Source organism: Nelumbo nucifera, chromosome 3 (genome assembly GCF_055504915.1).
Source record: "Nelumbo nucifera cultivar China Antique chromosome 3, China Antique-T2T, whole genome shotgun sequence".
Lineage (NCBI taxonomy): Eukaryota > Viridiplantae > Streptophyta > Magnoliopsida > Proteales > Nelumbonaceae > Nelumbo > Nelumbo nucifera.
In genome coordinates, this window is record NC_142651.1 from 11,578,034 (window position 1) to 11,603,684 (window position 25,651).

At 38.9% G+C, this 25,651-nt stretch overlaps 3 protein-coding genes across 4 annotated transcripts in view; 2 read left to right on the plus strand and 1 right to left on the minus strand.

Annotated features, from left to right (window-relative positions):
• Positions 1-565: 565 nt before the first annotated feature.
• LOC104596014 (uncharacterized) lies at positions 566-1,512 on the plus strand. The gene has a single exon (XM_010256992.3). It carries the CDS (start codon positions 785-787, stop codon positions 1,025-1,027), a length of 243 nt encoding a protein of 80 aa, XP_010255294.1. The 5' UTR covers positions 566-784; the 3' UTR covers positions 1,028-1,512.
• A 3,542-nt stretch (positions 1,513-5,054) lies between these two features.
• LOC104596021 (protein NRT1/ PTR FAMILY 5.8-like) lies at positions 5,055-7,405 on the minus strand. 2 transcript variants are annotated; one of them, XM_010257005.3, is made up of 4 exons: positions 7,218-7,405; positions 6,779-6,996; positions 6,072-6,583; positions 5,055-5,941 (listed from the first exon to the last, which is right to left on the minus strand). In XM_010257005.3, the coding sequence occupies exons 1-4, from the start codon at positions 7,270-7,272 to the stop codon at positions 5,113-5,115; spliced, it is 1,614 nt and encodes a 537-aa protein (XP_010255307.1). In that variant the 5' UTR covers positions 7,273-7,405; the 3' UTR covers positions 5,055-5,112. The 2 variants fall into 2 exon arrangements, with proteins under 2 accessions (XP_010255307.1, XP_088757471.1); XM_088901345.1 differs by having other exon boundaries at positions 7,263-7,400.
• Positions 7,406-15,783: 8,378 nt separating this feature from the next.
• The window catches only part of LOC104596030 (autophagy-related protein 9-like), a 28,090-nt gene continuing 18,222 nt past the window's right edge, over positions 15,784-25,651 (plus strand). Inside the window, exons 1-2 of the mRNA XM_010257017.3 lie at positions 15,784-16,245; positions 17,794-17,900. The gene's annotated coding sequence lies outside the window, so the exon portion shown is untranslated. The remainder of the gene's footprint in view (positions 16,246-17,793; positions 17,901-25,651) is intronic.

Here is a 25,651-nt window from a genome sequence, read left to right on the forward strand (position 1 = left end):
TAAGAATACCAATACCCAAGTAAATGCTCGTCCATAGAATAGAATGTGCCTTCATCTTATTTCTTCTTCCGGTCTTCCCGTATGTTCTTGACATCCCTGTTTCTGGGTGGGTGCTATTGTCTATACACGCTCCTCCAGTGGGTCAATCATGTACTCTTTAATGTCAAATTTAATTTATACAAAAAAAAACCAAGAAAGAAAAACAAATCCACATTTATAATATAAAATATATCTCTATTAACTGTTTTAATTAAAATGTAAAAAATAGCATGCATGAAATTCATAATTCATAGAATTTGATGATGACCAAAAACAATTAGCAGGTCAAAACTCTTACACATCCCCAATACAGCAGCAATGTATTGGCTTGCTTAGTATATCTGTTCCACTTCTGTTTCTTTGGTGAGAGCATATATATTTGTTCAACTTGAACTTGAGGAGCTCAAATTACCATATAACCCATATATCTCTCTTTAAGCAAAATTAAAGAGGAGGGCAGTTTCGTCATCTCCAACAAATAATCGATTCCTGCAGCCTGCTAAATTCGAAACTTGTTCCGAGGTCCAATTCCAAACACAAAAACTTTTTAACTTTTAAGCCGCCCATGTACTACTCCATATAGTCCATGCATACCCCGTCTATATAAACGATAACCTCAGGGCCACCTCTCCAACAATCCTACCAAAAAGAGAAATCAAAACCACTCCTTCAATAAATCCTTCTCTCCAACCCTTGAACAAATTTCAATTCCAAATCATAATTTGCAGCTACTCCGATCTCTTCAATGGAACGAAGCAACTCGTTTGGGACTTCGTGGGCGGACCAGTGGGACTACAGCAATCCGGACCCGATCCCTGAGCAGAAGAAGAGCGGAGATGCAACCGCCAAATACAAAAAGAAGGTGGGAGAAGGCTTCGAGAAGACCAAATCCGTGGCTTCAGCAGGATTCAAGAAAGTGAAGGAAGGTACTTCTGTAGGTCTCAAATGGATCAAAGACAAGTACCAGAAGAGAACCCAGAAGTGTTAATCCATGGAGCTGGAGATCCTTCTTACGTACCATATCTTCTCTACCAATGGTGTCCAGTTTTCTTTCTTTTTTTTTCTTTACGGTTTGGCTTTATTTTATTTCACTTTTTTTTTTCCTTCAATTCTCTCAATTGGGAGATGAGTTACTACTGTTGTTCCATTGAGATTCGATATTGTTTCATCACTTCATGTACATCTCTTTTGATAATGTAAAAAGGAGGACGATACATATTGTTACATCATACATGGTCTTTTTAGAAAATTTGATGATACCCCTCTTTCTCTTTCTCAATAATTGTTTGTCTTCTTGATTGAATCATGAATTTAGAAGGGTTAGATGTCTCTGTTATAACAGCTCGATGGACTCGTCTGGGTAGCCCATGTCGAAGTGGGAAACACATCATCGATCGTCATCTGGTCACGCCTGTGAGATAGTCAGATATAACATAAAACATAAATAAGGATTCCAGCACATCAAATCAGAGGGTGCCATCTGATCCTGCACATTCATCCCTGCAGATCTTTCTTTCTGTACATCAAATCAGAGGGTGCCATGTCACCATCCTCTCATGCGTGATTTTCACATGTGCCAGTGGAATTAATAGACGTTTTAAACATCCTCCACTCCTCTTACCCCGTTTTTAATATATTGAAATTTATATTAAATTTTAAAACAAATAAAAAACAGGGGTTAAGGTTTTTTCTTCCTTTTTGTTAAATAAAAAAAGGTTTTTACCGTTTAGTCCACCTCTGAAATCATAACTCTATCGTACAATTGGGGGTATGTGTCAATTCGGTATTGATGCCAACTCATAGGCAAATATAAATGTTATAGGTGGAAATATTCATAAATTTGAATTATTGTTGGTCTGCAGATTAAATCTGAATTCCAAGATGGAGTGCAGTCTAAAAATCCCAATAATAAAAGGGTTTGCTCTCCAAGGAGCTGAATATTAGTAAGCAGAAAAAACAACGAATAAGATTTTCAACTTTTGAAATTCCCTGACCAACTACAGAACCACTGGTTCCTTGATCTATCATACAACAATTTCTCTGGTCCAATTCTGGCTTCCATAACAAATCTGCCCATCTAGAACTTTTGGGCCTAGGAGGTAATAAATTGACAAGAAGCATTCCCGCCTCACTTTGAATATCACAAAATCCCTTCATTTCGGCCTTTCACAAAACTAGCTTTCTGGTAAGATTCCTAAATCGCTTAGCGACTTCAATGCAGAAGCAATCTATCTTAGTAAGAACAAGTTTATACGAGATGTGTCGGCGTTGTTCAAAACAAACAGAACGTTGTTGTGACTAGACTTGTAATGGAATGAGTTTGACTTTAATCTAGCTTTCCAGGGTGAAGCTTCCCAAGAGCCTATAATATTTGGACTTATCCCATAACAGGACTAGAGGGAGTATCACTAGGCGTGAAAAAAAAAAAACCGAAAATTTAAACAGGACCAAATAATTGATTAATCGAATCGGTCGGTTTGGTTTTGGTTCGATATTCTTAAAAAACCAATAGTTTTGTTTCGGTTAATCATTTAAAAAAACGGCGGTTAATCAAGTCAACTGATATATATATATATATATATATATATATATATATATATATATATATATATATTATTTTTTTGAAAATCGAATAAACACTTTCGGTAGTTTGAGAGACTTTTAGACTTTCTCTTTGAAAGTTTCAAAGAGAAAGAGAAAGTTTTTGTCTTTGCCAGAGTGCCAGACCGGAGATTGTCAGTCTCTCAGTCTCGAAAATCGAAAAATTTCAAGCCATTAGCCCTTTCTTCTCTTTTGTCTCGGTGGTTTTCCTTCCACTAGCTTCTTCGAATCACACTCTCAGTCTGTCACAGTCTCACTCTCTCAGACTCTTAGTTATTTCTTCCCCAACGGGCCGACGGCCTTCGGTGCTCCGCCCTCCGACCGAATCACCAACGGCCCCTGATGATTGAGTCACTGACGTTCGACGCTTCGACCAGGCAACCAACTATGTCTATCTCACCTCACTCTCTATTTTGTGTTCTCTCTCTCATACTCTTCTTCTTCTTCCCCAACGGGCCAGACCTATCAACGGGCGAGCCTTCGACCGACATCCGACGTCTCCTCTCAGATTCAGCCTTCACTCAGACCGGCATCTAGCGTCTCCTCTCAAATCTGAAATCTCAATCTCTCATCTCTCAGTCTCTCTCTCTCATTCAACACTCACTCGGCACTTAGATTCACTGATCTCTCTCAATCTCTTCTCTCTCAGCCTCAGCCACTCATCTCTCTCACTCCCAGTCAAGGTTTTTCCCTTTTTTTTGTAATATTGAGGGCATAAAAAAACCAAAAAATTGAACCGCAATTAACCGGTTACATTGGTTCGATTTTAGTTTGGTTAAATTAAAAAACCGAAAAGTTCAGTTCAGTCCAAAAAATCACTCCACGGTTCCGTAAGCACCCCTAAGTATCACCAAGGAGGTCATGGGATTGAATTTGTACTGGTTAAACGTGAGTTATAATCGGCCATACAAAGAGATTCCATTCGGCGGGAAGGTGCAGGAGTTCAGTGCCGACTTTTTCTTCCATTACCACTATCTGTATGGTCAGCCACTCTCTAAGTGCTAGTAGCTTAATCGGCTCACCATGGATGACGAATGTAATGGACTTTCTCTATTGAGAGCAAACCCTTTTTTTATTTGACAAACAGGAAGAAACCCTTAACCCTAGTATAAATTTTAATATATTAAAAACGGAATAGCAGGAGTGGAGGACATTTGAAACATATGTTAATCCCACTTGCACATGCGAGATTCATGCATGAAAGGGTGTTGACATAGCACCCTCTGATTTGATATACAGGAAGATATGCAGGAACAAATGTACAGGAGATCCGGACTCAATTGAAATAACTGTATATCAAATAGCACCCTCTGATTTGATATACAGGAGATGTTACCAATACACGAAAGAGATATGATGTGGGACGTTGTGAGAACAATCTTGTGGGGGGCTGATTCGGTCTCGTGTGAGGAACGTTCTATTAGGGGCAAATCTCAATCCCAATTCTTTCCAATCTAGTGAAGTTTTTGTGACATTGATGATTGAAACCAAGATATGGTTAATTATTCATGTCTGTAACCAACTTTCTATATCATAACATATCATCTAAAGGAATCCCAAGATCTTTAACTGCAAAATCTTTTTTTTTTGTCCACTTCAAAAATTCTGGTAAAACAGAATCCAATCTACCGTTCTCTTTATTTGTTTGCCCTCAAAAAATTTTCTATTTATTTATTTCCAGAGTGTCCGTCTTTTCATCTATGTCAGAGGAGAGAGGGAGGCCAGGGGTAATGAAATCACATTGATGCCCCACAGGGGCCCTCTCACAATAAAGCTTACATTAGACCTCCTCCTTTTTCTCATACATGATGTATCCTTTTTAAACTGCAAATGGCTATGTGATTGCCTTTTTCAAATTCGATCCCGTTTTAAGGCTGATCTGAATTCATCCATTTATAATAATAATTGTATTAAATGTGATTCCACCCCTATTCAATTGATTATAATCTGATTTGATTTGATTTAGGTATATACCCAGACTTAAATTTTTATATTGTATCTATTAATAAATTTGGTTTAAAAGCTGTAGTTTTACTAAATAACATATCATAGGATAAAGTTTCATACGAGTAATTCTCAATTCATTTTTGTCATGAGATACAATATCCAAAGTAATTTTAGCTCATGACAAAAATGTACTTTAAACCTACAAATTTTGACACTGGATGTATCGGTCATTCTCCCTAATAAAAAACCCAACCAAATTATGGCCTAATGGCGGAAACCCAAAATTGTTGAGTTAGGCTGGGAGTAAGTATTGATAAATTTTCATTGGCCCCAAACCCCAACCGGAGCCCAATGTCGTTGAAATTATTTAAATTGGGCAACCCGATCGATTTGCATTATTGCATACACCTAAACCCAAACCAAACCAAATTACAAGGAAACTGGTATTATATGAAACTCAACAAAGAAATTAAATTAAAGGAGTTCATTTTGTAGTTACCATTTACAGAGGGCCGAGGGGCGTTCCTACTTCCTACCATCGTAGTATTTACATAAACTTACAAAGAAAAGCAAGCTTAAGGTGCTGGAGAAGGCGAGCAGCCAGTAATACTTGTCTAGTCGGGCTTCTCTCATGTCATCTGAGAACCAGCTATTCTCTCCTCTCGCACTTGTGATCTTCTCGATGACCGATATTAGAAGGGCACTAAGGAAGCTTCCCACTCCAAAAACACTGAAATACAGACCTACTCCCATTGTTCTCAACCTACTTGGCACTTGGGTGTAAAAGAACTCTTGCATCCCAACCACTGTGAAAACATCTGAAGTGCCCAAAAGAATGTACTGAGGTAGCAACCAGAAGATGCTTAATGGCACTACTGCAGTTCCAGCTGATTGAAGCCCCGATCTGCTAATCTGAAGCCTCTTTGCTTCGACAAGCGCCGCTATGACCATGGCTATGATTGAGAGGAACATCCCAATTCCCATCCTTTGCATCACGCTGACCCCTCCGTCATTCCGACTGATAATTCGAATCATGGGGATGATCATCTTGTCATATAGAGGCATCAGAAATATTATTGAGATGGTTATGGCACTCTGCAGTGTTGCTGGGGGGATTATGAAGTTCTTTCCGATTCTCCTCTTCATTGTCATCCCCTGTTTGGTGAAGAAGGTGGATGGCTGTTGGAATATGACAGCAAACATCAGGAGCATCGTCCATATAGGCAAGAGCCTCAGTAGAGCTTTTGCATCGTCAAAGGAATGGACCTGATCATCATTTGCAGGGTTTGTATCAAAGTTTCTGGGCCTGGGGCAACCAAAATCTGGCGGATTGCACAGTGGTTTCTCTTGTAGCCTAGAATAAGCAAGAAAAATTAATATAATGTTGCTTTAATTAGCTTCCTCCAATAACTCCATGATCAAATGTGTGGAACCGAACCTTGTTCCAAGAATGAATGAAAGAAATTAATTGAAGGGAAACTTACTCGAGCTCGGTGGCTTTGGATTCTTTCCTCCTTAAAGTGATCCTACCATTCATCACTATCTTTGATGCAGTTGCTTTGATAGATTGAATGATGCATATTATGGTTCTTTCTCCATCATTCGGCTGCTTATGAATGAAGAATCGGGTTCCACTACACGAGAAACAGACAACAGATGATGCCATTGCGATTGTGGGGATGGCGAATCCCAATCCCCAACCCAATGTGTCCTGAATGTAGGACATAAGAGAAACACCCAAGAGACTCCCAGTACAAATGCCAAAGTACCACCACTGAAAAAACAGACTCTTCCTGCTAGAATTCTGGCCATTAATGTTGCTGCAAGGCAATTCATCATCGTTTCCGTGTTGATCTGCTGCGAAGGCTTGTAGGCATGGGTTATATCCACCTTGGCCAAGTGAAATCAAATAGAGAGAGAGAAAGAGGGATACGGAAGAGCTTGTTTTGCTCCATGACGATGACACCAGTGCTGTGAACGTCAATGCCACGAGCCCCTTGAGATAGATAGAGAAAATTAGGGAGAAAAACCATCAGCTATATATTAAGAGTTATGCTCCATTCTTATATTTGAATCTGTAAGTTAAACATCAATGCTATATATAAACAACATTTTCACAACCGTTTCTCAGAGGCAGAATATAAGTAATTAACACTGCAGCAAAAACAAAGATATATAAGAAACAACTCACCACAACATAGAAGAAAGAAGCAGCCAAGAGGGTGGAATAACGATCCCAATATGAGTCGGCAAGAAATGCGCCCAAGAGAGGCAGCATGGATGTAACTCCACACCAGCTGTTAATGGCCTTGGCCGCCGAAGAGTTGCTCAACTTCACTACATCGGTTAAATAGGTTACCAGGTTTGACGCCACCCCCTTGAAGGCAAACCTCTCCACCCCGGCCACCACTACACAGAATCAACAAATGAAACTTCTCTTGTTATAAGTTCATAGTTCATATATATATATATATATATATATATATCGATCATTTCTCCTCTTGAGCTCTCAGTTCCTCATTGTTCAATTACCCATATGATGAGTATATGATCCCGGCCATGTTGTCATTTGAATGATCTATGAGTAGTTGAAACAAACACAGCAGAGAATATATGTATAAAGTTCTTACCTATGAGAAGAATACAGGATTTGCTGAGTTTTTTGTATCCCATACCTCCGGCCATGTGCTCAGCAATAAACAAAAGCCTTGGGGGACGAACTACCAAGAGATGAGTCTCCAATATGAAAGCCTAGACATTATTTTCTGCAAGTCTCGATCGGTCTCTCAGATACGATATATCGAACACTTCCTCATGGGAACTTGTGTGCTTTTGCTTGTTGCTTTTAACTTTCACATTAATTATGTATTTTAAACACATCACAAGATTCTTCGCACGTTAAAGCACAAAGAGCGCACAACAGATACATTTGGCAATCACTATCTCACCTTCCTGTCAGTTGGTTGTGTCGTCATCGTGAACACATTGCATGAAATTCACAGTCAACATGTGGCCTTCTGTATGCGTGGCTCCACTAGCCGTTGCCACGGTGGCGCAAATTGCCCGAAGAAAAGGTTTTGGTTTTGAAATTACCATCTGTGGCAGGCACTAGCAGAGTTCCACAAAAGATGGGGCAAAAAGAACACTGCAAAGAAAGTGAAGAAGACTAATAGAGACAAACGGGGCCCAAAAGTAGTCCTGAACAGGGCCATCTCATTCTCTCCGTCAGTTCTGTCGTTAATATGATGATATATTATGCTTTTCTTAATTTTCCCTCCAAACTTTTTATCAATAACAGGGGAAAAAGGAAAAGGATTTTTGAGTGAATGAAGACGGGTTCATTTACTTAAAACGCCCCTATAATTTCATGGATTTTCCCTTTATTAAAACGCCCCTATTTGGTTCTTTTTAATCAATTTTATTTTTTATACAAATATTTAAATAAATTCATGAATAAAACTATTGAGAATGTTCTAGTAAATGAACCAATGAACATTGATTAATCCTTTCACGATTCGCAATGTAACGTCCGGTACTGATGAGCGTATAGAAACGGATCGAACAGAAAATAGATATGCCCGGTACATGCACCACGTTTAATTTGGTGGTTTGCTGAGATGGATTTCACTTGATTTTGTTTTGTTTTTTATTTTTGGTGTTTCCAACAACATGTTTGATTTGATAAAGGTTTTAAAACGGACACTAGTGCGTTTTCATCCATCATTTGCAATTTTCTTTCATTTTTTAAGTAACCGCTGCGCTACTTGTCTATTAATATTCTAGTGATCACTGGCCAACCAATTTATCTAATTCCCGGCTTTATTGGAGTTCACATCTCCGCCCCACAGCACATCCCCGCCGTGCATTGAAAACATCATCGGGACTGGTACGGAGGGGATGTGCTGTTGTGAGGCGGAGATGTTAACTCGCTATCTTGGGAAACGGGCTGACTTACCATAAGTGGGGATCTACACAGCTTAATGCGCCTGTTCAAAAATGGGATTTGTACCATAACAAACAAACATCACTGCCCAAAACTTTAATGAAAGGCGGGATTTATTTAATGAAAGTTGGGATAATGACTTCGAAGTTCGAAGTTCAATCACCTTACTTCAAGTTTATCTTATGAATAAAGATAAAAATAAATAAAAAAATAAAGATAACACACTCAACACCAACTTTTGTCATCATTAATTACTCATCAAACCAACTTTTAACACAAGTTTCAGTACAGATCAATGTTTTTTAAAAAGGATCTGGAATCGGAAAGCATTCTGGCCACTGGTTTTTAGGTTGATGGTTCCATTGTTTGGTCTGAATAAATAGTCAATTTTGATATATCAGAAAAATAATTTTAAGAGACATATCAGGATACGTATTGGAGATACGTATGGATCCAAATGAAAAATCAAGATATGCATAAATATGTTAAAAATTCAAATAAATCATAAAAAAAAATATATTATTAACAATACTTACAAGTTTTATATGATTGTAAATAAGTCATTTAAATGTAAAAAAATAACATAATTTAATTTTTATATAAAATGTGATATGTCGAGATATAATTAGCAGCCATTGAAAAATGATGGAATAGCTAAAATGTGAAAAAAAAAACTAAAATATGAATGTATATACATCAATTTTCAAATAACCAATATAATTTTCTTAATATTTATTAACATATAAATTTTAATAATTAATTTCAGCATTTATTAATAAGCAGCACTAAGAAAAGAAAATATTGACTTAAAACTAAAAATGCATATAATTACAACAAACAAATCGGAGTGGTTTAGTGGCAAAATTATTTGCATTTAAATTTGGTGACTAGGGTTTAAGTCTTGCTATTGTTAATATTTGCAGTTTTTACACTAATAAAACGAAATTAATGATGAGAGAGAGAGAGAGAAAGAGTCATTAATTAATAGAATTAATGAAAGAATTGTAATTAGGCGCTAAAATTCAAATTTAAATTTAAGTATGTCTTAAATATAGGAGTAATTAACTAATTAATGAAGAAGTTAGACTTAAATAGAGAAGTAATAAACGACATTAATGAGAGAAATTCGATATTAAATATAGATTAATGGAACAAGGGGAACCGAAACGATTAAACGGAACACATGATTTTTACATGTTCCGTGTATCAGTTTCTTATCGAAACGGTACATATCAGCTGATGTGCTGCGATATTTTAAACCTTGATTAAAGTTTAAAAACGGCCAAAAACTGTTAAATGGGTTGACAGTTCAACCACTTATGTCAATGGGTCATTGCCTGATTCAACAGTTTTTGGCCAGGGACCAGGTTTGGGGTACAATGGAACCGGATGCTTGAATGGTTCTCAGGCCGAACAGTCCGACCATCTGCGCCAACGGCAGTTCAAAAACCATGGCACAAATAATAATATTAATTGATGGATGGAAAGGAACATGAAAGGCCATTACCCCACCCAACGTTCCTCAGTTACCTGGGATCTTAGTCATTCAGACAAATTGGGTTGGGTTGAAGGTCAATTTAGGATATATTTAGACCTGGTCCAATCCAAGGTTAAGTCTGGATTTGTCAATCCAAGCCCAAATCAAGCTTAACCCAATACATCTCTCTAATAAGGTTTGAGCTTGAACAGGTTGGTTAAGTTCAAAAAAATTATAAATATATTTTTGTATAGTCATCTATTGTTAAGCTTTATAGTTCAGTTTAGGAATTGAATTGATTAAAAATATGCACAAAGTCTAACCCACAGCCAAAAAACTCAGCCCCGGCCCATGCAAAAATTAGGACTGGATGAGGTTAGGCCCGCCCAAATTGCAGCCCTAACCAGGACAAAACACGATTTGATTTGAGTTGAATCAATTTAATGCAACAGTGTAAAAAAAGGTGCAACCACATTTGGGTGAATAAGTATACATTTCTACGAGACATATCCCAACATGTTGAGAGAGATTGAGACTCAAGGTTAATCGTATAGCAGTAAAATAGGACAACTTGTTTTACCCTTTTTCTCTGGTTCAGTTTGGAAAGAACGCAAATGCAAATATGTAAAATGTAAAACTTATATTTTATATGTATTTATACTGTACACATTTATATTTATTCCAAACTGAGATGAAATACTAAGTATTTGTTCGAAATCATTAGAGCATCTTCTAAAAATTTTCCATAATAAAACCTAGAGATCAAATTGCCAAGCTTTATAACCATTTGTCATGCTGTTTTGGGGCCCTAAGAATCCAAACTTTAACCAATTATATCTATCTATATAGATAATAAGGAAAATTTTAATACCCTCTCCAATCATTCAAGGGTGTCCAACAGTCCAGTTAGGTTTGGGCCAGATACATTCATACTCAATCCAGAGATGTGCATAAATCCCAGATACATTCATACTCAACCCATTGGCATGCACCCTCTGTAGACTCTAGTCTAGTTAAAAATAAATTACAAGACCTAAAAACTGCAGGCTTTCGCGATATATATGTTAGGTGCGTCATGAGCCATGACAAAGGAATCTCACAGTACATTATCTTCCACTGTCAAAAAAGAATTCATCTACATGAAACGACACTATAGTGGTGGCTATTTGGGTGATGATGAAATAAAAAATTAATTTAAATATGACAGTGATCGTCATGGGTCCAATTTCAATACATGAATAGAGGTGGCAATTTTTGACCCAACTCAATCTATCCACTTGTTATCCATCCAATTTCTTCCATTTAAAATGTGGATTGAATATAGATTTAGTCACCTATTAGGTCAAGTAAAAAGGGTTGGGTCATATGAAATTCTCTCCCCTTTAATCAATAGGAATTCACGGAAAAAGGAAAACAAAAAAGAGAATAACTAAGAGAAGAGAAAAAGGACAGATTTAAGAGAAATAGTGGGGATAGGAGAGAGAAACATAAACAGGGAAGTAATTAAGGCTGCATTTGGAAACGATGCAAATATGTAGAGTGTAAAACGGTTCATATAAATTGTAAAATTGGGTTAGTTTTGAACTGACAAACTTACCTTCTTACAAAATAAATTTTTAGCTATAATGGATGCAAACATGAATTCCAATAAAGCATATGCCTTTTTTTAATCAAAAGCCCACTTGAATGGAAATTTACTTTTTTATTAAGGCTGCATTTGGAAACGATACAAAATGGAGTGTAAATCCTAGTTCATGGTAAATTTGCACTCTGGTTCACTTTTGCCTGTTTGACAATATTTACATTTATGCATTGACAAAATGACAGATCAATGCATATTTACATTGATAATAAGATGTAAAAGCATATCAATAAAAAAGAAGCATTTGTGACTATTCGACTCAGGATTTGAATCGTCATTGACCCAGACAGTTGGACCATTCGACTCAGGATTTGTCTATGCGACTGGTTCTATTTTACTCCAAACCTGCTTTTGATAAAAAAATCGTTGAAAAAGTCAATAATCCGTTTACTCGGGTGGCCAAACCATCAACCCATTGATCTGTTTAATAGTTTTGACCATTTTTTATTTTTAATTATTTTTAATTTGTTTGTCAATAGGTCGTTCATTCGAACCGAATTATCGGACCATCAACCCGGAGACCAATGACCAGAACAGTTCCATTTCTAGGTCATTTTTTAAAATATTGGTTTTAATGTATAGTAACGGTCCGTGAATTGTGGAGTTCTATGGTTTGAGGTGTTACTGGTTCACATTATTTGTCCACCATCTTATCCTTTCAATCAATCATTTAAGTTAATACTTCTGGTAAAGGTTTTATTTATCAAAATTCATGGGTACCGTAGATTTTCCCATTAAAGAGATGTTCTTAAAAGCTGGCAGTTCAGATAGAAACTAGAAAGTGCATCATCTTGACTCTTATTCCTGGAGCTACATGTAGTGCCCATCTTGTAGTTGAGTATTGTTTTATTGGGCAGGCAATATTTAGGCCCTCTTTGGGAGTGCTTTTAAGTTAAAAATAAGTCTTTATTAATTAAGTGCTTAAAAGCAATTCATTTGACACCCAATTTTTTTAAGTGTTTATTTTAGTTTTTTTTTTCTAATAAGCACTTAAAATAAGTATTTGTGACTATTTTGTTCTTTATTTTCTTTCAAATTTTTAAAATATACCATTTGGAAGTACTTTAATTAAATTACTTTTATAAAAACACTTTTATGAAAGCACTTTTATAAAAATACTTTTATGGAAGTACTTTATAAAAACACTTTTATGAAAGCACTTTTATAAAAATATTTTTATGAAGGCACTTTTATAAAAGTACATTTAGGAAGCACCCTTACGAAAACACTTTTAAAGAAAGCACCTTTATGAAAGTGCTTTCGTAAAAGTATTTTTATAAAAGTGCTTTCATAAAAATACTTTTGCAAAAGTGTTTTTGTAAAGTGCTTTCGTAAAAATGCATTCATAAAAGTACTTTTATAAAATTCAACTAAGGGTAATTTTGTAAATGAAATTTTAAAATTCAACTAGGATAACTTTGGAAGAAGAAATTGAATAAGTGCCTTATTGTATAAGCACTTAACAAAGAGTTGGAAATTTGGGCTTAAAAAATAATCACTTATTTCTGGCTTATTTCCTAAATAAGCACTTATTTTTAAGCACTCTCAAACATGGCTTTAGATTAATTGCCAAAGAGAAAATAATTGCAGCCTTCAATCTTTCTTTCAGTATATCGATATACATTAACCCAACATTTTAAAAACTGCCCCAGAGGCTGAACCATTTTTGCCTCTGTGTCATGGGTCACCGGTTTGACCGACCGGGTCAAGTGGTTCAAACCGTGCCACATCCTCACATACACACATATGTATGTGTGTATAAATATATATTTTAGCAATAAATAATGTATGAATATGTTTTGGATATGTTATATGTATTATTTTATATTTAATTTGTTTTTTAATTTTCATTTATAAAAAATATTAAAAATTGCAATTTGAGGCCAAAAAATTGCCCTGCTATTTTTTTTTTTTTTTTTTTTTACGAAAATAGCGGGGCAAGGCGCATACGGAACTTTGGGACGCATAGGTTTCGAAAAGTTATCCAAAATAAAAAGAAAAAAATTACTCCAATCAGACAGCGAAATGCAAAATTATGGCCTCTGAAAGTTTACATGTATTGAATGTATAACTTGCGACCTGATCACCAGGTCAAACAGGTCAACGATTGAGCTAGCCGGGTTGAATGGTTCTTGACCATGTGTACTGTTTTTTTACCTATCAGACAAGTCTTAGTTGAACCGGATCTGGAATCCTAACCTGATGACGTTCGAACGGTTCGAGGGACCAGGTCAACGGCAAATTGAAAACATTGCCTTAACCAATTGCTTCAGAAAGCGATTTGGGCTCACTTCGGGCCTGGACCTGAGCCCAAAACTACATTGGGTCAGGCATGCTGTGATGGATTGGGGCCTTGGGGAGGTAATCGTTTTGTTGAAGCAAGTGAAGTTGGATGCTTGGTTGGGCAAACCCAAATCCAATCATGAAATCCGATGTGCGTTAACCAATAGCCATGCTGGCTTGAGCCAAGTATTTCGTACACGTGATCAATAACTTGGAATTGGAAATTGGAATACCATACATAAGTCAAAGTCATAAGCGTGGTGAATCGGATTTGGTGATCTCTAATTAATTAATTAATAACTATCAGGGTTGTTCCTTGTTGGACTGGAAAGAAATAAAAGTAAGATTGGTCCGGTCCATACGATTTCATTTTCGTCACGACAACTTCTCTATTTAATAAGATTAACAACACGGCATTACTATAAAGTATAAACACCTGGCGTCAGTTTCCATAATTAAATCCTATTCCCTGGTCGCTTGCACCAAATGCTTCAACTTGGGGCTCAATGGCTGCTGCTCGTGTTGTTAATTCGCAATTGACTCGCTCCGATTCTTTGATCTTTGATGGCCCCAGGCAACTGTACAAATTAAGCTAAATGTATTTCTATTTGTTTAATTGTTCTTAACTGATAAAATATTGAAACAACACAGATGGATATTGGGCTAGATTACATACTTCGTGGGCATTACTTGAAAAATGAGAAAATTTTGTGAATAGTTGGCAGATGAAATTAAAATCACAAATATTTTAGTATAGTGCTATAGATTATTAATTAATTTAGATGGTTAATCCTTTCGTATTTTAAGGTTAGATCTATATCAGTCCAGATAGTTGGGACCAATAGCCTTCATGTGTTTTCCTTTGTTTTGTTGGGTAGAGGAGATGGAGAATTCACGATGAAACTCACTTTAGTAGCAGAAAGAAATCCAAGCCCTCTCAACGTGAGAGCATTATTTGTCGAAGAAGCCCATCTTGAAGGGGTCCTAGATTTAAAGTATCGATATAATCCGATGTGAAGAATGGGGCATATCAGACTTTTTTTAGTTTTTTCAAACATGTTCAAAAGCAGGGGCAGAGCTAGGAATTTTTTATCAAGTTAGGGGGTAAAACTTATGAATGGGCCATAAGGAACCAACCATTGAATGAAAAATGGGAAGAGGAAAAAAACTTACATGAAAATATTCATTACCTGTGGGGATTTCTGGACCATAGGAGGGAGCCCTGGCTCCGCCCCTATCTAATGGGGCGGTATAAGGCCTGTCTACCCCTGAAACTGATAATACCCCAAAACTCCTCATATTTCACATATCGATGACCGAGTTCGGATTAGATCCCTTATTGGCACTAGATCCAATCTCTCGGTGACCCACCAATACGATACGTAGTTGCTAAATTTTGATCCTTAATAGCAGGCAATCCTCTCAAGTAGTTTAATTGACCATGGGCCCAAAACAAACATGGAGCCGGAGATGGAGCTTCCTACTTCCACATTTCTAGGTATAATTAGTCATGTAATTATACTAGAAATGGAGATGGAGGTGCAATCAAGCAATCCACCTTTTGGCATTTGTTGAACTATCCTAAATTCCTAATTCCTAAGAGGACACAGGCAACTGAGCTTGTAATTGTAAACCCAATAAAATTTTAAGATCGGAAATTTCCATGTGGGGTGGGGTACAAGGCCAAAGGCCCACTCCTGCCCCAACTTCACATCGTGGGCACTTCTCTGTTTGAAGAAACCTATTCGGCTAACCCATCCCGTTTAGGTCGGATTGGTTCATTTTCATCCGGCCCAAGTTGTAAAAGTAGTGGGCCCATAAAAAGCATTTGAGCATTGGGCTCTCTTACTCATTGAGGTATGACTGTATGACAGTATGAGGGAGAGAGTAGAGAGCCCGCCAGGCCGCCAAGGCAGGGACCGGGCAGGGTGACTCACTGACTCCCATCCTCACGTCTCCCTGTAGTTGTACAGCTGACTCAGAGAACTCGGCCAAAACGCTCCACCTGGTTTAAAATATTGCAGAAAAATCTTTCTTCCTCCACGCATTACTCCCTTCTTTTTCTCTTACTTCTCTCTTCGGTCTTCCTTTGATTCCATTACCGAATAAACCGTTTTTATTTCTTACTTTATTTTTCATCGGAACTCGGAAGCCCGTCTGTTTTCAGCTCTGTACTTCGATTTAATTACTTTCCTTTTCTTTGCCTCTTCTTCGGACGCCAATCTCTGTGAGTAAACCTTCCAAAATCGTTCCTTTTGTTTCAATCCTACCTGAAGGCTTGGTCGCTTAACTGCAGAGATTGGTTGGTTGCAGGTAATTTTGTTTCTATTTTTTTTTTTTTGGTTTCTGATGTCTGTGCTTTATGAGAATCGTCCAAATTCTTTTTTTTTATGGGGGGTTTTCTCTCTCCATTTTTATTGCTCTTTTATTTATTTTTCTTTTTTTTTGATGATTCTACGCTGATTTCTTAATTGAATATGCTTCGAATTGGGGGGCACTGGAATTGTTGTTTAGCTGCTGAAATTAGCTGCTTTCTTTCTATCTTTGTACCTTCCAGTTACCGGGAGTTTCGCACTAGTAATCTGCCCGTGGTTAAATGCTTGAAGCGATAAAAATATGAAATCTTGTCTTCTAAATAAATTCATGGCTCTTTACTTCATTTTCTTTCATCCTTGTTGTTTAAATAGTAGAATTTTGCAACTAGGGAGTCATACTTTAGTAAATGGATGACTCAATAATGAAACTTAATCGCTCTTTTACTATTTTGTGGTCCGTGATTGATGAACTATCGCCTTGCATGTTCCTATATTTGTGTTCGTTTTTGGGTCTGAAATTGGTTAAATTGATGATTGTGTACCGAGGTTCTGGTTCCATGTGGAGCTTCTGTAATACAAACCTCTGAATCAGATGCACTTAAACGGTTAGTGGGGAAAAAATTATTTAGAAGTGTAATTATGAACATTGTATGGTCACTTGATCAGAACTAATAAACTTAGTGTAGCGGCTGGGTTTACTCAACTTTATAGAGCACTTTGCATAAAGTGGAAATTGTTTTCCTTACCCTGATACTAATCCTTTTTTTTATTTTTATTTTCTCTTATCAATAACGAATTTAGTTTCTATGAAGTTAATTGCTGCAAATTTATCTTAAGGCATGAAAAAATATTGAAATGCATAGATGAATAGATCAATACCACTTCGGGCATTGCTCTAGAAAAATGCCTAGCTACTGCCCCTCTGCAACTTGTTTGCTAAAGTAGCCAAAGCTGTATAAATACAATGATGCTGTTTTACTCATAAAAAGAAAAAAAGAAAATAAAATGATGCTGTTATAAATTGCGCTGACTAATACAATAGTAATGCTGGTTGTGAAGGATTACAAGGTGGTCTTTTGGATATGAAAGTAAAGTTTATGCCTGACATCAATCATTTTAAGTTTACCAATCAAAAGGAAAAAAAAAAGAAAAATCCATCATTTCAAAGTTTAATCCTTCATTTCAAGTTGTTGAAGAGAGATGGATAGTCTGATCCTCTGTATCAGCTGAAATGGTTTTGACCTATGAAAGCATGGTAAACTGATCAATTTTTCGTTAAATGATCATATTGTCGGATATTATAGATGCCTTTTGCACAATACATATTGGTTACCAAACTCTGGGCAAGTTAACTTTAAACTGTACTAGAATCCTTCAATGCAAATTTGAAAAATAAACTAACCAGGTCACTTAAAGTATTCACCATGTATTTTCTATATCACATTCTTATGTTTCATATGGTTATCTCTTTTTCTTTAGAAACCTTTTTTGTAGTTTTATTCATTCTTGCCGCATATCTATTGAAATTTTTGTATTACTTGTGCAGGTTAGAAGACAAACTTAGCAAGTTTGTGGTGGCACCTGTAATTAAAGATTTGATCGAGTTCTGGAAATCAGCATTTAAGAAGGATTGCCTTTATAAATCATGGAAAGGTAATGCTGTCAATTTTGAATATCATATGACACCTTGTAAAACAATTTTCTGTATAGCAGTGATGATAACTGCATTGCTTCGGCGTCAGCAATATAAAAATCACTTATATTAAATTTTTGTAATGAAAAGAGAATTTATTATTTGTTCTGATGGACATAACTATCTTGGCACAAGTCAGTCAAACAAATATTTCAGGAACTTCTCATAGTGCACACAAACATGTGTATATTTCATTATGAATCTTATTCATCTGTAGTAGATATTCAATTCAAGCTGGGTGTTCACCAATCACCATTAGCTTTTTCTCAGCAACATCTTCCTTCTAAGTTCTAACTTGCCTGTCACCCAAAATTCTATATCATTTCAAGTTAGCCAATATAATGTACAAGGATGGAAACTGTTGGGACACAAACTAAAGAAATACAAGTGTACAAGAAAAGGCCATGACAGCCTTTAAAGATTGTAACTAACAGCCAACCACTAGATCAAAGATTGTAACAAACTAGACAAGTGGACTGACAAGTGGAGAGGCTGGTACAACAGAACTGTAACAGCTGTATAACAGCAGTGTATAAATAACAATAGGCTATAATCGAATGGGATTATTGAATTGGGAGTACAACCTCTCTTCCTTTCTCTCTCTCTCTCTCTCTCTCTCATTCTGGAGGTAGGCTCCCTCGAAAGAGCCCCTGAGTAAGGCAGTTCCTAACAAGTTGGTATCAGAGCCAATTCAGAGCCAAGATGCCAAGCACAAGATCATCAGCAATGGAGAACAGAGTCGATTACATGGAAGGAGAAATGCAAAGAATATCAGCCAATTTCAAGGAAATCAAAGAAAGCTTTGCATCCTTGCTGGAAAGACTGGCACAGGCACCACCGGCGCAAATTCAGGAAGAACGCAGCGACACCAGTCATCGAAGTGGATCAAGAACTGCAAGAATCGAGTTTCCCATCTTCACAGGAGGAGATCCCACTTCCTGGCTTCTGCGAACAGGAAGATACTTCGATTACCACGACACACAAGGCCCTGATCGTGTTCCACTAGCCTCTGCACACCGGGAAGGAGAGGCGATCGTCTGGTACCAATGGTACCGGCGACGACACCCAAGGGCCACATGGACCGACTTCACCAACGCCTTAACCATGCGATTTGGGGTCTCAGCCTTTGAGAATTATGACGAAAGCCTCGCTAAGCTACGACAGACCGGCTCCGTCCAAGATTATCAGATAGCGTTTGAAAGATTGGCAGTGCGCGTGCAAGGCTGGCCAGAAAACGCGCTCGTCGGCAGTTTTGTGGGAGGAGCAGCAATAGCCCGATTACATGAAGACAAAATAAACTGGGCAAGAAGGATCAGCCGACCCTTGGGAGCTGCGATCAGACCTGGTGTAACCAACCAAGAACTTGGAATCTTGGGTAAACCAGAGCCCAGATCAGGAGTAAGAATCACAGGCAAGGATGCCAGCTCTGGTTCAGGCCCCGGCTCAGCCAAGAGGTTAACCTGGGCTGAGATGCAAGCCCGACGAGAAAAAGGCCTTTGCTACGCATGTGGAGACAAGTTCGGGCTGGGCCATCGCTGTAAGGTCCCGCAAGTTTTCTTCCTGCAACCTAAAACTAAATATGTCGAGCAATCAGCCGACATTGAGGAGCCAAGGGATGACCAAGAATGGGTACAAGGGACAAAGGAATACCCGGAAGTATCTGCAAGCCTTGACTGGTCTTGCTTCTTCTCAAACGATGTGAGTAACCGGACTGATACAGGGGCGCCATGTATCGGTTCTGATAGACAGTGGCAGCACCCTCAATTTCATCACCCAAACCTTGGTCAGGCAACTAGGGGTTCTAGTCCAACCATGTGCAGCCTTTCGGGTGCACGTAGCTAATGGGAGCAACCTGGTATGTGACAATACGTGCATAGAATTAAAGATAAGGATACAAGGACATGAGTTCGGGGTTACACCCCCTGGAAATCAGTGGAGCAGATGTCATTCTCGGAGTCCAATGGTTAAGGCAACTAGGGCCGGTGATATGTGATTGGGCTCGCCTCACCATGGATTTCCAAATGGGCAGCTCACAAGTACATATTCAAGGGCAACGATCTAAGGGCCCAGGACCTATCAGCCTCGCCTCCCTAAGGAAGCAAACAGCAGACCCAGCCCACATCGTTTTAATGCAGATAAACTCCCACACAAATGGCCCCATTCTAGCCCAAGACAGCAGATCCGAAGAGGGCCGTGCACAACTACAGCAGCTCCTTCAGAAGTTCTCAGTGATCTTCCAAGAACCTAAGGAACTACCACCAAAGCGTGCCCATGACCATCACATCCCCTTGCTGCCCGGGGCTGCACCTACAAATGTAAAGCCCTATCGTTACCCCTATTTTCAGAAACTGGAAATTGAGAGGCAAGTGCAAGAGATGCTTGATAGAAAAATCATACAACCCAGCCAAAGCCCATTTTCCTCGCCAGTATTACTTGTGAAAAAGAAGGATGGGACGTGGCGGTTTTGCATAGACTATAGGGCCCTGAACAGTATCACTGTCAAGGATTGGTTTCCGATACCAGTAATCGATGAACTACTGGATGAACTTGGCAGGGCCACCATATTCTCTAAACTAGACTTGAGACCGGGATATCATCAAATTCGGGTCTATGAAGGAGACATCCACAAGACTGCCTTTCGTACACACGAAGGGCATTATGAATTCCTAGTTATGCTGTTTGGGCTGACCAATGCGCCAGCTACATTCCAGGCCCTTATGAATGACATATTTCGACCCCATTTGTGCAAATTTATACTTGTATTTTTTTATGACATACTTGTATATAGCGCTACATGGGACGAACACCTAATACATCTACAAATCACCTTGGAATTGTTAAGGACTCATAAGCTCCTTGCAAAGGAGTCAAAGTGCACATTTGGACAAACACAAGTACATTATTTGGGGCACGTGGTCGAGAACGGCCGGGTAGCAGCAGATCTGGAAAAGATCTCAAGCATGACAAATTGGCCCCGACCTCAAAATGTTAAGGAGTTACGAGGCTTCTTGGGATTAACAGGACACTACCGGCGATTCATTAGAGGATATGGACTGATTGCTGCCCCCTTGACCAGTTTGCTTAAGAAAGATGGGTTCTGCTGGACTAAGGAGGCCCAATAGGCCTTCGAGACACTCAAGACAATTGTCTCCTCCTTGCCAACGCTCGCACTTCCCGACTTCTCAAAGGACTTCATGATTGAATGTGATGCATCAAGCCAAGGAGTGGGTGCAGTCCTCATGCAAGAAGAAAGACCATTAGCATTTTTCAGCAAGGCAATGACCGCACAAAAATGGGCCAAATCAATATATGAACGCAAATTGATAGCAATTGTTCTTGCAGTTCAGAGATGGCGTCCCTACCTCCTGGGAAGGAGATTCATCATACGAACTGACCACCAGAGCCTGAAATTTCTGTTGGAACAGTCCGTACTCTCCCCGGAACAGCAGCGCTGGATAGCCAAATTACTTGGCTACGATTGTGTCATTAAATACAAGGCTGGGCACGCTAACAAGGTGGCAGATGCACTTTCACGCCAGCCACAACTGTTCCCATTACTTCTCATGGGCCCTACATGTTCCATCATGGGACAGCTAAGGGAGGAAGCTGAAAGGCACCCACAACTGTGTAAGCTGCGCGCAGAGATCCAAGAAGACCCTACTAGTCACCCAAGGTACACAGTGGAAAACAACTTGCTACTATATAAACGCCGAATGGTGATACCACAGGATTCAGCCCATATTCAGCAGCTCTTGGAATTGTTCCACTCATCCCCAGCAGGAGGGCACTCAGGGATCCTACGCACTTACAAGAGACTAGCCACCCAATTCCATTGGAAAGGCATGAGAAGTTCGGTCCAAAAATTCATAGCCGAATGCATCATTTGCCAAAAAAATAAGGCGGATACCCAGTCTCCAGCGGGACTGCTACAACCACTCCCAATCCCGACACAAGTATGGGTAGATATATCCATGGACTTTATAACAGAACTCCCCCTTTCCTATGGCAAGTCCGCCATTCTCGTAGCAGTTGATAGATTCACCAAATACGGCCATTTTCTCTCTCTGCCCCACCCCTTCATAGCCTCCATGTTTGCTGAAATTTTTACTAAGGAGGTGGCACGACTGCATGGTACCCCCAACTCTATTGTCTCCAACCGCGACCCTATCTTTATGAGTCAATTCTGGGCAGAACTTTTTCGATTACAAGGAATGCAACTCTTAAAATGGACCAGCTACCACCCTCAAACAAATGGACAGACTGAAGTGGTCAACCGGAATTTGGAAACCTACCTAAGGTGCTATGCAGGGGAACGGCCCCGCCAGTGGCTCAAGTGGCTTCATTGGGCAGAATGGTGGTACAATACCACATATCACAGTGCAGCCAGAATGACTCCCTTCCGGGCTCTATATGGTTGGGACCCACCTCCCCTACTTCCCTATGAGAAGGGGTCTACAGCAGTAGCTGCAGTAGAAGACCAACTCCTCCAACGAGATAGGGTGTTACAAGATCTCAAATCCCACCTCCAGCGAGCCCAACAATGGATGGCGGACTCCTACAACAAAAGACATAGACCTGCCCAGTACCAAGTCGGGGAGCAAGTCTTCCTTAAATTACAACCATACAAGCAGGTTTCAGTATCAGGCCACCGGTGGAACAAACTGAGCCCGAGGTACTTCGGCCCATTTCGGATTGTGGAGCGCATCGGATCAGTGGCATACAGGCTGGACCTCCCAGCAACATCAAAATTACACCCTGTATTCCATGTATCCCTATTAAAGAAATGGCCAAAAACAGGAGCAATAACAACAACCACCCTCCCATCATTCTCGGAAGAGGGCCAAATTCAAACTGAGCCCACTCAGATAACAGATTTCAGGTGGATACGCAAAGGGAATCACATCGAACCAGAAGCCTTGGTGGTATGGTCATGCCTCCCAATTGAGGATGCAACTTGGGAACCTTACTTGGAATTACAGAACAGATTCCCACATCTTGACCTTGAGGGCAAGGTCGAATTTAAGGGGGGAGGGACTGTTGGGACACAAACTAAAGAAATACAAGTGTACAAGAAAAGGCCACGACAACCTTTAAAGATTGTAACTAACAGCCAACCACTAGATCAAAGATTGTAACAAACTAGACAAGTGGACTGACAAGTGGAGAGGCTGGTACAACAGAACTGTAACAGGTGTATAACAGCAGTGTATAAATAACAACAGGCTATAATCGAATGGGATTATTGAATTGGGAATACAACCTCTCTTCCTTTCTCTCTCTCTCTCTCTCTCTCATTCTGGAGGTAGGCTCCCTCGAAAGAGTCCCTGAGTTAGGTAGTTCCTAACAGAAACTGTTGCTAGAAGTTTGATCATGTGATATATTTAAATCAAGAACCTTTCTGATCACTGGGAAGTGGGAACAGATAATTCACTTGCTCATGCTAATATCATGACTCATAACTCATAGTTTTGAGCTCCTTTCATGGAAATACGTTGAATTTTTAATGGGAAAGAGTTGATATACATCCTAGAGTACAACAAGGAAAGCTGTAATGTACCTCATAATGAATTCATACTGAACTCATAAATAGTTTTTTTTTTCCCGATTGCCACTTGATCATACATGTAATTGATGTATATGAATTCAAAATGACTTGGCAAGTACATCATATTTATCATTATTTCATAATAATTTTAATGGTTCAACCATAGAATGAAATCCGCTATCAAGTGCCATCTAACAATTTATGTTGCATATGTGCTGGACCTATTTCCATTTATGTTACTTTTAGGTGCTCCCTCCACTCCCAGTCCTTTTTGGTGTCAGAACATGCTGATTGTTTCACATAATCAACTATGCTAATGGCCCTAATTTAGAAAGATGACATTACCTTTCTGTGATAGAACAAGAATTAGAAGAAATTGATGTCTTTCTATTGAGAAAGTAGTACATATATATACAACCTTGTAGATACTAAAAAGGAAGAAAGTCATACAGCCTTGCAGATACAAAAAAGGAAGAAAATCATACAGCCTTGCAGATACAAAAAAGGAAGAAAATCATTCAGCCTTGTTGATACTAAATAGGAAGAAAATCAAAGAAAGAATAATTCCTATAATCAAGCTATTCCTAATTGGGCTAATACTACATATTTACAGCCTATAATTTCGTAACACTCCCCCTCAAGATGGAGCATAGATGTCAATCATGCCCAGCTTGTTACAAATATAAGAAATCCGAGCTCCATTAAGAGCTTTTGTAAAGATATCTCCTAACTGCTCTCCAGTCTTTACATATGCTGTAGAGATCAAGTTTTGTTGAATTTTCTCACGAACGAAATGACAGTCTATCTCGATATGTTTAGTTCGTTCATGAAAAACTAGATTCGAAGCAATATGAATCGCAGCTTGATTATCACACCATAGCTTCGCTGGAACTAAGACTTTAAGACCGATCTCAGTTAAGAGTTGAGAAACCCACATAACCTCACACGAAGCTTGTGCCATTGCTCTATACTCAAATTCTGCACTAGATCGCGACACCACATTTTGCTTCTTACTCTTCCATGAAACCAGATTACCACCAACGAAAACACAATAGCCAGTAGTGGACCTTCGATCAATCTTGGAACTTGCCCAGTCCGCATCAGAAAAACACTCAATGTTACTGTGACCATGATTCCGATACAGTATCCCCCGTCCAGGAGCTCCTTTCAAGTAACACAAGATTTGTTCTAAGGTTGCCCAATGATGCACTGTAGGAGAGGACATAAATTGACTTACAATACTAACTGAGTAAGCAATGTCTGGACGAGTCACTGTGAGATAGTTCAACTTTCCAACTAATCTTCTATATCGTTCAGGATCATCAAAAGCATCTCCATCCTTTGTGAGTTGCTGGTTAGGAAGCATTGGAGTACTGCATGGTTTGACTCCCAGTTTCCCGGTTTCTGTTAACAGGTCCAAAACATACTTCCTCTGAGACAGGAAAATGCCTCTCTTACTCCTTGCCACCTCAATCCCCAAGAAGTATTTTAGGTGCCCCAAATCTTTAGTATTGAATTGGCTCTGCAAGAAGGATTTCAAGGATGAGATTCCCTTCGTGTCACTCCCAGTAATAACAATATCGTCTACATATACAACAAGTAGAATGATGCCAAATGTGGACTGCTTATAGAAAGCAGTATGGTCAGATTTGCACTTCCTCATCCCAAACCTCTCTACTGCCTGACTGAATTTTCCAAACCAAGCTCGAGGACTCTGTTTTAGTCCATACAGCGATTTTTGAAGACGACAAACTTTCCCAGACTCCCCCTGAGCAACAAACCCAGGTGGTTGCTCCATATAAACCTCCTCTTGAAGAACTCCATGCAGGAAAGCATTTTTAATATCAAGTTGGTAAAGTGGCCAATCATATGTAGCTGCCAGAGAAATAAATAATCGAACTGAAGTCAATTTTGCCACAGGGGAGAAAGTATCAGAATAGTCCACTCCATATGTCTGTGCATAGCCTTTGGCCACCAGGCGAGCCTTTAGGCGAGCCACTGATCCATCAGAATTAAATTTGACTGCAAAGACCCACTTGCATCCAACCGCTTTCTTACTAGCAGGTAAATCGACCAGATCCCAAGTACCATTCTCAGTCAAGGCATTCATTTCCTCAAGCATGGCATCACGCCACCCAGGATGGGATAAAGCCTGGTGAACAGTTT